The sequence below is a fragment of the Chelonoidis abingdonii genome, chromosome 16 (genome assembly GCF_003597395.2).
Source record: "Chelonoidis abingdonii isolate Lonesome George chromosome 16, CheloAbing_2.0, whole genome shotgun sequence".
NCBI lineage: Eukaryota > Metazoa > Chordata > Testudines > Testudinidae > Chelonoidis > Chelonoidis abingdonii.
The window spans coordinates 27,391,716-27,404,591 of NC_133784.1; the positions used below are offsets into that span (position 1 = coordinate 27,391,716).

At 42.9% G+C, this 12,876-nt stretch overlaps 2 protein-coding genes across 5 annotated transcripts in view; one reads left to right on the plus strand and one right to left on the minus strand.

Annotated features, from left to right (window-relative positions):
• IPPK (inositol-pentakisphosphate 2-kinase) overlaps nucleotides 1-6,578 on the plus strand; it is a 100,636-nt gene extending 94,058 nt beyond the window's left edge. For both annotated transcript variants that reach the window (XM_075072796.1, XM_075072795.1), the window contains 2 exons: nucleotides 580-659; nucleotides 2,652-6,578. In XM_075072796.1, coding sequence (XP_074928897.1) covers nucleotides 580-659; nucleotides 2,652-2,877 — 306 coding nt within the window. In that variant the 3' untranslated portion in view covers nucleotides 2,878-6,578. The remainder of the gene's footprint in view (nucleotides 1-579; nucleotides 660-2,651) is intronic.
• The window catches only part of CENPP (centromere protein P), a 306,990-nt gene continuing 300,499 nt past the window's right edge, over nucleotides 6,386-12,876 (minus strand). For 2 of the 3 annotated variants that reach the window (XM_032785876.2, XM_032785877.2), the window contains 2 exons: nucleotides 8,170-8,261; nucleotides 6,386-6,719 (listed from right to left, as the gene is read on the minus strand). In XM_032785876.2, the coding sequence (XP_032641767.1) occupies nucleotides 6,598-6,719; nucleotides 8,170-8,261 (214 nt within the window). In that variant the 3' untranslated portion in view covers nucleotides 6,386-6,597. The remainder of the gene's footprint in view (nucleotides 6,720-8,169; nucleotides 8,262-12,876) is intronic. The other variant, XM_032785880.2, reaches the window with a different exon arrangement.

Here is a 12,876-nt window from a genome sequence, read left to right on the forward strand (position 1 = left end):
CTTTACTTATCTGTAAATTTCAGTTACTGTCAATGGAAATATTTTTCATTGGTATGTGTGTTTACAGCGAAAATGACTACTGATAATCTAATCCTTCCGAGCTTGTGTATACTGTAACAATCAATGAGAGAGAAAATCTGGTGAGATGCTGAACAGTTAAAATTCCCATTGAAGTGCTCATCCCCTTTGAAAATCAGCTCATACTCCTACTTTTTACTAAACAAAGGAACTAATTATTCACAAAGTCCTTCTTTCTAAATCACATGGTACATTTAAATGAATAGCTATTTCCTATTAGTTCACCTAGTATAGAATAAATATGTACTCATGCAAAGCAGTCTGTGTGAAGAGTTAACCATTTGTAATGTGACACAGAAAAAATGTTAGTGAATACAAAAAGTCTGAGGAGTAATGACCTCAGTATAATCTCCTCAACACCTGAAGTGATTATTACTTTACATTTTCATTGTGTATGCTTAGATAATGTATTTTGGCTTTGTATCTGTACCTAAGTCTAGAAATACTTTTCAGATGCTCTTATTATGGAGATAACTCACTCTGTTTTTATCTTGTATATAGGTTCAGCAGTACAGAGTAGCAATGACAGCTAAGGACTGCTCCATCATGATTTCCCTTTCACCTTGTCTACAGGATGAATGGTAAGGGATTCTGAAAGACAGTTCATTCAGACAGCCAAGATTAAAAAAAAAAATAAATTCAGGGTGTTTCACAGTTGGGTTGCCCATGTTGACAGTGGGAATACTCATCATGAATTTCTGATTAAAATATTTAGAATAGGAGACTCAACTTTTTTTCCTTTTTTTTTTTTTTTTGAACACTGAAATTACTTACGGCAGTAGCTCTCAAACTCTTGTACTGGTGACCCTTTTCACACAATAAGTCTCTGAGTGCAACCCCCCCGCATAAATTAAAAACACTTTTTTAACACTATTTTAAATGCTGTAGGTGAAGCAGGGTTTGGGGTGGAGGGTGACAGCTCGCGACGCCCCCATGTAATCACCTTGTGACCCCGCGAGGGGTCCCGACCCCCAATTTGAGAATCCCTGATTTAAGGCTTGTATTCGCTGCAACAGTTAGCTTGAATTACTGCATGCTAGCAGTCAAGTGAGAGCAACCACACAGCAAAACAATACTGGAGTTGGATAGTGATTAGATTAACTGCTGATGAGTTTGTTGTAACTTGAACTGTTGCATTCCCACTGCATTACTAACTTATGTGTCAGCATCACTTAAGCTTTTCTGACAGGCTGCCTAGCTCTAGCTAAAGATTTTAATTTCGGCAACTCTCAAGTTATAATTTGAGCTAACTGCTATGACACACTCTTAATTTGGAGGCTGAAATCTGTTTCAAAGTCCTAATGTTGATGATATGCCTTTAAGGATAAACAAAAATGAATTACCTCAGTCACCATGGCAAAAGAGTTATGTTCTCATTCTTTATCACTGCATATCTTTTGATCCCTTTCTGGATATTAGGATTTACTCAATTTCTTATCATTAGAGTGATAGAGTATTGGATGGGAGACATACTTGGTAGTGGCTGTGTTCATCCTGGGCTTGTCCTCTGATTTGAGGTATGCAGGAAAGCTGCTTTTGAAAATAGACAGAGCCAACTTAACCTTTTTAAGTGACTGACCTGAAGTGTCAAGTGTCTTGCTCTCATTCTGTCAAAACATCAAGAGGTGCAACTTTTGTTGCAACCATGCAGCTTTAGTAACTTAGTATCCATGTTGACTTTTTTGTCAACATAACCCTAGTCACCTCCTCAGATAGAAGCTAATTTTCCATGTGGATTAGTGTTGTTTCGGAGGATGAACTCTGAAGAAGGTAATCTCTCTTCTCTAACCTATAATACTTGAGAAAATAAGATAGAAAATTCTCCCTTCCAAACCTTTTACTTAGATTCGTAGGTCACTTCAGGGAGTTATTTTCTAATATTGTTTTAAGATGTATTCATAACACCTGAATGCTAGTTCTGATAGGCAGAAGGCAATTTTATTCACTCAGGCCAGGATAATAAGTTGAACAAAGTAAGTTTCATACAGAGGAAGAGGAGGCTATTACTTCAGTTTAGTATATAAAAAGGATATTTGTGAAATGGCATTAACACTACCTGCCTACCATTATGTCTGTGCAGGTGATGGTTGTTCCTAGCTGTAGAAGTTCAGTGCACTATTTCTGACAAACTTTGCATTTATACAAGTAGCTCTTATTGCCAAAACCGCCAGTTGAGATTTTCATTTAGCAGTGTTAGTGATAGAGCAATTTAGGGAGGTTTGGTTTAAATTGATGTGGAAACGAACAGGAAAAGGATTGGCATGTGTAAATAAATGGTTTGTTCATTCCTGTTCCCACATCGTTTTGGACTGGAAAAACTAAACCTGAGTTAAGAATGAACCATGGCTGCTTTTAAAAGCTACATCAGCTGTAGTCCCATTTTTCTAGTTTATAATGCCTAATAAATGTGGAGACACTGGCAATGTATTGCATGTGATCTTTACATGTAAAGCAGAATTATTTGTGATAAAGCCTTAGATAGGCACTGGGCTTTGAATTTCCACTAAGAGCATAAGTGGTCTGTTTGCTTTAAACAAATTGTCTTGCAACATTCCATTGGTCTTCTTTTTCAGCTCTGCTCAAAGGCCTGTCGTTCTGGCATCCAGATCCAGATTCACCTTTTCAGTTTCTGTCCTGGACCTAGATCTTAAGCCATATGAAAGCATTCCACATCAGTACAAACTTGATGGCAAGATAGTAAATTATTATTTGAAGAATGTACAGGCGAAAGATGATCCAGTGATGTCAAATCTGTTCAAGGAGAATGAAGACTGCACATTAGTTCTCCATAAAGTGTAACTGTTTCCTTAAGGTTATGGTTGAAAGTGAAGGGTTAATGAAATGTAGTTACGTTGATTTTCTATTATGTTCAGTGCATTTTTCAGCTGTGAATGTTTTTGCTTTAAGGAATATATTTTAATGGGTATGCCTTTCAAAGACATGGCATAGTACTAAAGAAACACCTTCCAACATATTAACTTAATCTGAAGGAATGTATTCAATATTACAGAACAGATGTGTGCCATACCCTGCAACAACATGACAGATCAACTTGAGGTTTAAGTCCATGTTGTTAAAATTGAATGACTACTATGTGAAGCACCAAATGAAATGTTCTGGATTAATTCTCATTTATTCTTCAGTGCAGAGTCAGGAACTTCCAGATACATTGCACTAATGCAGAAAGCCTGATCATAAAATGCACAAGGTGCAAGGCCATCCTGTAATTCTCATGTTTAACACTCAATGCTTTAAAACAAAAGCAACCCCCACCCCCCGCATTAATAAAACCAAATTCAAAATTAAGCCGCACTGAGCACATTAAAAATGCACTAAACTTAATACAAAATAAATGGCTGCCCATGTAATTTAATGTTTAAAAAACAAAACACACTACTGAAGTGTATAATTGCTCTTTGGTGCTGGCTAGGTAGAGCTTGCATGTTAGTGCAAATCTATTTTAAGCAGAGTGAGTGAAATTGAGACTCTGCTTCCAAAAGTGTTGTGATCAGTCTGAAAAAGCTTTCTGTAAGGATTTGTATAAATGTAAGTAGAAATTCACAAAATAAAGGGTAAGGGTTAGGAGTTTTACTAGGGAAGCAGCCTTGATTTTTAATTATTCGCTGGTTGAACATATCAGGCTTTGATCGAGTGGTCCACACTGAGCTAGTCCTGCCAAATTAGTGAATCAGGAATGAGCTCTTTCCTAATTCAACTTTAGCTATAGGAATTGTATACTCAATTATTGTCCATGTGATTCTGGACTTAAATCAGATGTGTCTCAACTTTTTTTGTGCATTAAACAGCAGCTAGCAAAGGCTGTTCTTGAATCAGGCTGTGACTGCAATGACATTTTCTTGAGAAAAGGGTTGACAGATGGTATCTGCTTTATCTTGTAAAGTTCACTGTAATCGTAGGTTGTGACTTTTCCTTGATGGTGGGTGTCAGTTAACTTTGTGCCAACATTTAGCAGTGGCTTTAGTTTGTGTGGTAACAAGTTAAACACATCTGCCAAGCTCGAGATGATTTGTGTGGATGAGGTGCTATTCCCTGATTCTTGTGAAGTTTAAAAGTGAAACAGGTTCAACTAGATCAAAAACAGTGGGATGAAACTATTAAGAAATGTGGGAATTGTGGAATAATAAACTACACGTTCTCTTAGCTGTTGAAAAGCTTTCTTTGCATTTCTGTGGGGCGCTCATACCCTGAGAATGTACAAGGAGATGTTGTTCAAGCCCATCTTGAAATGCTGCTATCTGTATACAGTAGGTATGTAGTAGTAATAAGTTTGAAAATATGGAGGTTGTCTTAACAAGGACTTACCTCTCCTCATAGCATAGAACAGTAGATTTATACTGGGAGCTTGACTCTAATGCCCTTTGTTTCATTGCATTTTATTTGAACTTCTTCAGAGTACTGGCTTTCGTAAAAAATAGCGCCGTGTTCATTGGCAGGACCCAATGTACAGTTCTGTGAGACCATGGCCCGTTTGACCGTTGGGCCCAGAGCGGTGATATTCCTAATGAGAACTTATTTATACAGCAGTATTGCTTAACCCTTAGAAGTGAACCATGTTACCGTGATCCACTAAACCTACCACCAGTTAGTAATGTGCCTTTCTGGGGTGCAGCTGTTTGCTCTTTAGATTAGACTTGTTACATCCACAGCAGTCTGACTTAGTTGTTGATTTATTGCAGTCTTCTGTGTGGCTAGCTGCAGTGTTGTAATAATACCACCCTCTGAGCAGAGAATTAAAAGATAAGTCACATTTAATTCAAAGGGGCTGGTCATTTTTAGTTAAAATGATGAAGAATTATCTACGGCAGGACAAAAAACTTACTGTGGTCAGGTTTATGCTGTAATTTCCCACTCTTGGTGTATGTACACACCATAGTTCAGTTTCCATGTGCATGCAGGAAGCATCTAACTGTAGTTTGCTGCTATATGTATTTTAAAGAGGAAACTCGCTGGCACAAGATTACACACAAATAGTGAAATGGCTGTAGTAGTATTAGTTCTGCCTGCTTAGCAGCAGAACTTCAAAAGGCCTTTTTCTGTGCTTGAATAAGAAGAAATTTGAAATAAACTGCAGTCTGGCAGCATTTAACGCCTACTGTTGCTCAGCTGCATTCTACTCATTCTGTGGGGGTAGGAAGACTGAATCAAGCCACTCACACTGGTGCTTCAGTTCAGTTATTCCTTGCCAGAACAGACTGAGTGACCAAATAGATGATTGATATTTTCTGGTAATGACTGACAAGCTTACTGTTTTAAAACAGGAAGGTCTAATCCAAGATCTACCAGCCTTACTCTGCTTTATGTGTGCATGTAAATGTGTGTACACTACTTGCTCCATCAAAATGTACGCCAGATCGTAGTTGTATATGCATACTTACAGAATCATGCACTTGAGTTTGCAGAAGAACTCTTCATTGAAACTACTTAGCAAGAGAGTTCTCCATTTACATATATTATAGCCTTTTTGGCCCCCTGAGCCCAGAAAAATATTTACTCCCAACATATATGCAAGTACGCCATTTTTAAGGTACTAGGGATTAATTTTGAGCTTGCCTGCCATGTTTTCCCAATGTTTTTAGAGGACTCCAAAAGTAAAATGAGGTGTCACTTAACTCTATGGAAACTGGCTGGCTATTGCAGTACTTTTAAAGTGCCAGTGCAAAATTGACTGTTTTCTTTCCCCCTTTGAGAAATGCTAGACATTTACAAGTGAGCTAATACTAAAATATCTGATGAGCATAATGAGGTTGCAAGAAATGTCTTGAAACTGCTTCATATTTGTTTATAGATTGCAATGTGTAAAGTATCAAGTTGACAATATGCCTCAATGATGGTGCAAGCTTTCAAACCAAACCATGATAAACAGTAATTAAAGTGCAACACTTTGTGAAAGTAGTAATGTCTATTCTACAGCCACATTATAGAAGAAGCAGCAGCTGTACTGTTTCACTACCATTCACAAAATTGATTTCTAACCACCTGACTATTCTTCACAAACTTAAATTTGGCTGTATTGGTCATTTATTTCTGTACTTCTATCTTAACTGAGTAGAAGGAATATTTAAATACAACTTTGTTCTGCTTTCAGTGTCACTGTTCTGTTTTAAAATCACTGTACTTTTTGTATAGAGCTGTGAAATGAAATGTCCACTTTTTATTGACTTGAATTTGACAGCACATGTTCCTGTAACCCGTTCTAGAAAATGTTAAGGACAGAAGAACCACTCTGGTACATTAATTCAGAAATTTAAATTTATAATGAAATTCACTCTAATTATTTTATTTGGCATTTTTGTATTTAAATTGCTGTATTTATTTTTCATGTCATGACAATTTATATATAACGTGCCATAATTGTACAGATAGCATGTTTTATGGGTATGGTTTTTAAATGGAAAATAACTTAATGTTTATATTCAATAAAATTATAGACTGCATAACTCAATATCATAATTAAAAGAATTTCCAAATTTTACCAGTTATAAGTTTTGTAAGGGGTATTCATTTCTTCATGCCAACTGATTTGATCAGACTTTCAATGGAGGCCTCAATCCCCAGTAAAAGGAGCATATTTCTGAAGCACTGGGGTCCATTTTCAACAGCTGCTTGCTTATTCTGCACAGCTGCAAGAAAAGAAAAGATTAAATACAAGTAAGTCCTAACTACAGCAAATGTCCTGGGCATAAAACCTAGCTAAGACAACAGTACTGGGCTCATATGCCTTTTTAGGAAAAAGTGACTGGAATTATTTAACACCTCTGCCAAGCAGCTTGAGTTAGGAACAAGTTCCACACTTTGCCACTTAACCTAATCATTTGAATAAGGGGTTTGAAGCCTTTGCTTTATTTCTGTTAGACTAATGTACACAACTGGATACACAATTATTCCAAGCTTAAGCCTGATGTTTGCCTCTGTCTTTAGAAAAACAGACTGGTTATTTTCAAACTTCAGAACAGCAGTAGAATGTAAACTAAAAATTGTTTGGTTAATACCCTTACAAGGAAAAGGGATTCTGAACTTCTTGCTTTTCAGTAAGGGGCCACATCTGAATAATTTTCATGTTTCATTAATTCATACTGATACAGCAATTTCTTTTAACAGAATACACATAGCTTGTGGAAGCTGCAGCATCTCCTCAAGCTTCCTAGACACCCCTACAGAGCCTGACAAAGTAGTATTGTGGTTTTTGGACAACTGTCACAAACCTTTCCTCTACGAAATGTGCTGCCATCAAACAGATTTCAGATAGCTTATACCTGCTTAAGATCAATTTGGAAGCATGAGCTATGTACAATTGAGGCAGAGGAGGAAGTACTGTAACACATTACAGTCAAAGTCAAAGGCAGTTAGGTTTATAAACACAAAGCAGAACCATCAAATGTTTTTGGAATGTGTCTTCAATGAGACAGACTCCAGTGGCACATAAAATAGGTAGCAGGGAAAACAGGCTGCTTCTCTTTGACTGACATTTCCACCATGCCCTGCAATATACAATAATGCCACTAAACTTGTCAGGGGATCCTATATTTTTTTTCTAACTTAAATTTGGTATGAGAGAGCAAAACTAATTAAAAAGCCCAAAGTTTGTTACTTGTTGGACAAGCTAAAGCACCACAGCAAGCTAGATGACCCCCCTACCCCCCCTAAACAAACAAAACACTGAGCTTTGACAAGAATTTTTTTTGAAGGGGTCGGGGTGAAATGTTCAGATTCTAGGTTAACAACAGTTGTTGTTTGCCTGAGCGGTCATTACTTTCAAAAAAGCATTACCGTTACATACCAAGCACAGTTTTAAAACAGGGAACACTTAGTAGACATAAGTTTATGCTTATTAGGATGATAGGAATATTTTTGATGCACTGGTCTAATAAAATGCCAGCGCTTTCATGTCTGCAGCCATTCCTACAATACCAGTCAAAATAGGTTCTGCTAGATCTGCCACACATCACAAGTCAGAGCATGAGCAAAGTATGACATACTGTGAGTAACCTGCTGTATTGTGAGTCCAGGACACAAACTATTTAAAGTCAGTAATAGGGAAAACACCTTCAAAATATACTACAGACACATTACCTTGCACTGGTATTCTAGGCAGAAGATCCAGGACAGGTGTAACTCTCCCTTCTTCATCCACATATATTTTCCAAACAATCATTAACTCAAACCTGTATCATGTATATTGGGAAGCACCTTTATTTAATAATAATGCACAAAAGTAACTTGTATTTTTCTTTGCTAAAGTTTTCTTCAATGCATAATTTTCCTGCAGAAAATAACTTGAAAGTTGCTGCAGTTACACCTTTTGCCCACCAGGGGCCACTGGTGTGCTAGAACAGAGCAGCTGCTTCTGGGCCATCTCCAGCTGCAATAGAGAAGGGAATAGGTTGCCTTCCTGAAGGCAGTGCCAAGTTAGGATAGAGGGGGACAGACAGCATGGGGCTACTGGGGGGGGTGTGTCACAGACTGGGGTTCATAAGGGCTAGTAGAGGAGGACAGATGGGGGCAGGGGCTGAATGGGAGTGGAGGCACAGGGCCAGATGGGGCTGGCTGAGTTGGTGTTGGGGGGGGGAGGGGTGCAGGGATACAGGGGCAGATGGAATGGGAAAGGCTAGGGATCAGCCAGGATCTGTATGGAGGCAGCTCCCTAACAGTTGCTCCCACCCTCTCAAAAAAAACCCAAAACAACCTGTTCCATACTTTACCCAACAACCCTCCAGGTTCACTTCCAGGCTCCTCCCCTCTCCCTCAGCTCCTCTGTTACCCCTGACTCCCTCAACCCTTTGCACTGTTTCTGGAGGGGTGGGTGGGAAATATGGTTATGTATTGTAATTTAAATGCATTACTCAAAGTTCTGTATTTATATACCTAGTAAGGAATCTATTTGTCAATTATCATTTTTCATTGTCTGTATTGTAACAGGCATAGTTGCTGACATATTTTGAAATAAATTACCAAAATAATTGAAACTGATGTTATTTTGACAAATAAAATATGAGCAAGCACGCGAAGAGCTAAAAATTCTGCACATATCGATTCCACTTAGGTGTGTGCACGATCATTGGAAGATTTTTACCCTAGCCCCTGCCAGCCTAGCACCCCCTCAGTTCCTTCTTACCACCTGTGACAGTCGTTCGAACTGTGGAGCACGGCTTTGATCGCCACTTCCCTAGCTCTTAGCTCGTTTATACCTGTAGATAGTTGTTATAAAGTAGTTGTCAGCAGTTTCTAGTTGTAGTTGATAGTACTTAGCGTATATAGTAATTGGAGATAAGGGATTTCTACCCTTCCCTCCTTCCTGGTACCTGGGCTCATGCCTAGGTCTCCAGGTTTCAGACTGTGCTGAGCCTGCCTCAAGCTAATGCCTATGGGAGACCCCCACGACACCCGTCTGAAGCGCCTGGGGGAATCACATCGATCAGATAAGTGCCGCATTTGTAAGGCATTCAACCCTTGGACAAAAAAGGAGTGGGACTCTTGTTTGAAGCAGCTCCTCATGGAAATAGCACTTTGTCCTCGGCCCTGTGCTGAGTCTGAAGCGCATCTCCGGCACCGGAACAACCCGGCTCCGGCACCGCTACCAGCGCAGCACCGCTTGCTGTCTCCAGGATCCAAGAGGCAGCACATGCAACCTGCTGCTCCTGTACTGTCACCGGCACTGCCTGGGCCCCCCTTGGAGCAGCGTCCTGCGCTAGACCACCCTGTGAAGGCTCCAACTCCAACACCACAAGTGCCATTGAGTCCAGTGCACATAAGCTCCCCGGTGCGTACCGTGGTCGAGCTCGGCCTGCCTTCCACCTCGGAGACTTTCTCTACTGCTCGCGAGCTGATTGCACTCACCAAGCTGGCACCGTCACCACCTTTGGTACCGCCAGTGCGGGCTGTTCCCTTGAAAGGGAAGCGCTCCATGATGCGCCCTCCATCTCAGAGTGAGATGGGTCGGCACCGATCGAGGTCCTGATCCAGGCACTGGTCTTGTCCACAGCATCGCTTGCAGTCCTGGCACCAATCACCATCTCAGCACTGGTCGCACTCGCAGCGCCGCTCTGCCTCACAAAGATCTTCCCGGTACAATCGTTACCGGTCCAGCACCGATCCCGGTGCTGATCTACTCAGAGTCATTCCCAGCCCCACTCCAGCCGTAGATCTTCATTGAGGTCCAGATCTGCCTCCTGGCACAGATACGACTGTCGGTCCCGGTTCAGGTTGCAGTACCGCTCGAGACTGTGGCGCCAATCTTCATCTCCATGGCACGGGCCAACACCACAGGACAGTGCAACCCAGCATGAGCGATCGGCTCCACCTTGGCCGTCCCGCCCCCAACTCATTGTCCCAAGCGGAGAGTGACTATCATGTCCATGACCAAGACACAGATGGTGCCAGCCAATGGGACAACGAAGGGCAGGATCCTGCTCAGGAACCCCCACAATGGTCCTTTTGGACCCCTTGGGCATACCATCAGGCCCAGGGCGTCCCATTGGGGGCTTCTTACTCTGCCCACTCGGAACCCTGGGTCCCGGAGACCACTGTCATTCATCCCCCCGCTCCCCGGGGATCAGCAGGGCTACCGGGGGGGGGCCAAGTGGGGCAGTTTGACCCAGGCCTTGGGCCCCCCAGGGGCCCCGTGAGCCCTGGCCCGGCGGAGGTCTGGGTCTTCGGATGGCATTTTGGCGGCGGGGGGCCCTTCAGTGCTGCCGAAGGGCCCTCACCGCCGAAGACTGGGACCACTGCCGGGTGAGTACAAGCGCCACAGCTCCCCCGTTTTGCCCCAGGCCCCCTGAATCCTCTGGGCGACCCTGGGGATTGGAGGTGACAGCCCTACCCTCAGCTCAGGCCCATGCCCCTAGCATGGCAGACCTAGAGCAGCTAGACCCCCCGCAGTATGATTTGCCAGGACCCATTAGTCCTGGACGTATCCTCATCTTCGCCTGATGAGGTGGTGGCGGGCACATCCTCCTCTAGCCCACCACCTATAGACCTCCGTGTGCACCAAGACTGACTTCGCAGGGTGGCACAAAATATGAACCACCAGGTGGAGGAGGAGGTGGACATTTTATCTGCTGATACCCTCACATGGATAGCTTTGCCATTTATTCGGACCATCCAGGCTAATTCCAATACAATCTGGCAGTCTCCAGCGTCTATTCCTCCCACTGCCAAGGGGGTGGAGAGGAAGTACTTCGTCCCCTCCAAAGACTATGAGTACTTATACATTCACCCCCAACCGTGCTCCCTCATTGTACTGTCCATTAATGAGAGGGAAAGACACAATCAACAAGCTCCCACCTCTAAATCCAAGGACAGCTAGATGCTTGGATTTATTTGGGCGCAAGATCTATTCTACTGGCAGCCTACAACTCAGGGTGGCTAACCAGCAGGCCCTCTTGAGTCGTTATAATTATACCTGGAACTTGATGTGGCAGTTTAAAGAGATGATTCCTTAGGAGTCTAGGAAAGAGTTGGATGTCTTGCTGGAAGAGGGCAAGAAAGTAGCCAGGACATCCTTGCAGGCTTCAATAGATGTGGCAGACTCGGCGGCTAGGACTCTAGCCTTGAGCATAGTTATGTGCCACATTTCATGGCTGCTGGTGTCTGGTCTCCCACTGGAGCTGCAGCAAATGATTCAAGACCTATCCTTTGATGGCCAGGGGCTATTTTCAGACAAAACTGACTCGATTCTAGAGTCTGAAGGATAACCGGGCCATCATGTGCTCACTGGGCATGCATACCCTAAGTGACGCAATGTAGGCCCTTCCGACCCCAACTGCAGCGCACCTACCCCTAACCCCCAGCTGAGACAGGACTTCTCTAGAAGACACAGCTGGGGTGGTAGGAGGAGGCAATCTGGTCCTCAGATAGGCCAGAATCAGGGCCACCCCAAACCATCGGTGGGGCCCAACCAAAACTTTTGAAGGTGCACCAGTCTCTTTACAGGATTCTTCCCCAACTTTTACCAACCGGCTCTCCTATTTCCTCCCTGCATGGTCCCACATAATGTCAGACTGCTGGGTTCTATGCCTGTGGGAATTCTGCATAGCCCACTTGATCGACCTGGTGGTGTCGTTTCTCCTGGGGGTGCAAAACACCATGGCAGATCGCCTCAGCAGGTCCTTTCTGGCTCACGAGTGGTCAATTTGCCCGGACGTTATCCATTCAGTTTTCCAGAAGTGGGGGTTTCCCCACATAGACCTTTTTGCCTCTCACGAGAATTGGAAGTGTCAGGTGTTCTGCTCTCTCCAGGGGTGCTCCTCGAGCTCCCTATCGGATGCCTTCCTGATGCCGTGGAAAGACCACCTGTTCTACGCCTTTCCTCCATTCCCATTAATCCACAAGGTCCTTCTCAAATTGTGCAGAGACAAGGCCCACTTACTTAATCTTGATTGCCCTAGTGTGGCCCAGGCAACATTGGTACACCACTCTCCTTGATCTGTAGGTGACTACACCAATTTCCCTCCCATTGTGGCCGGAGCTGATCACTCAAGAGCACAGCTGACTGTGTCATCTGGACCTGCAATTCCTCCATCTTACAGCATGGATGTTGCATGGCTAACTCAATCTGAGCTATGTTGCTCCCGCTCAGTGCAGCATGTACTCTTGGCTCAGTGCAGCATGTACTTATTTGGGGTCGGGAAGGAATTTTCCTCCAGGGCAGATTGGCAGAGGCCCTGGAGGTTTTTCGCCTTCCTCTGCAGCGTGGGGCATGGGTCGCTTGCTGGTGGATTCACTGCAGCTTGAGGTCTTCAAAACAAAATTTTGAAGATTTCAATAACTCAGTCATGGGTT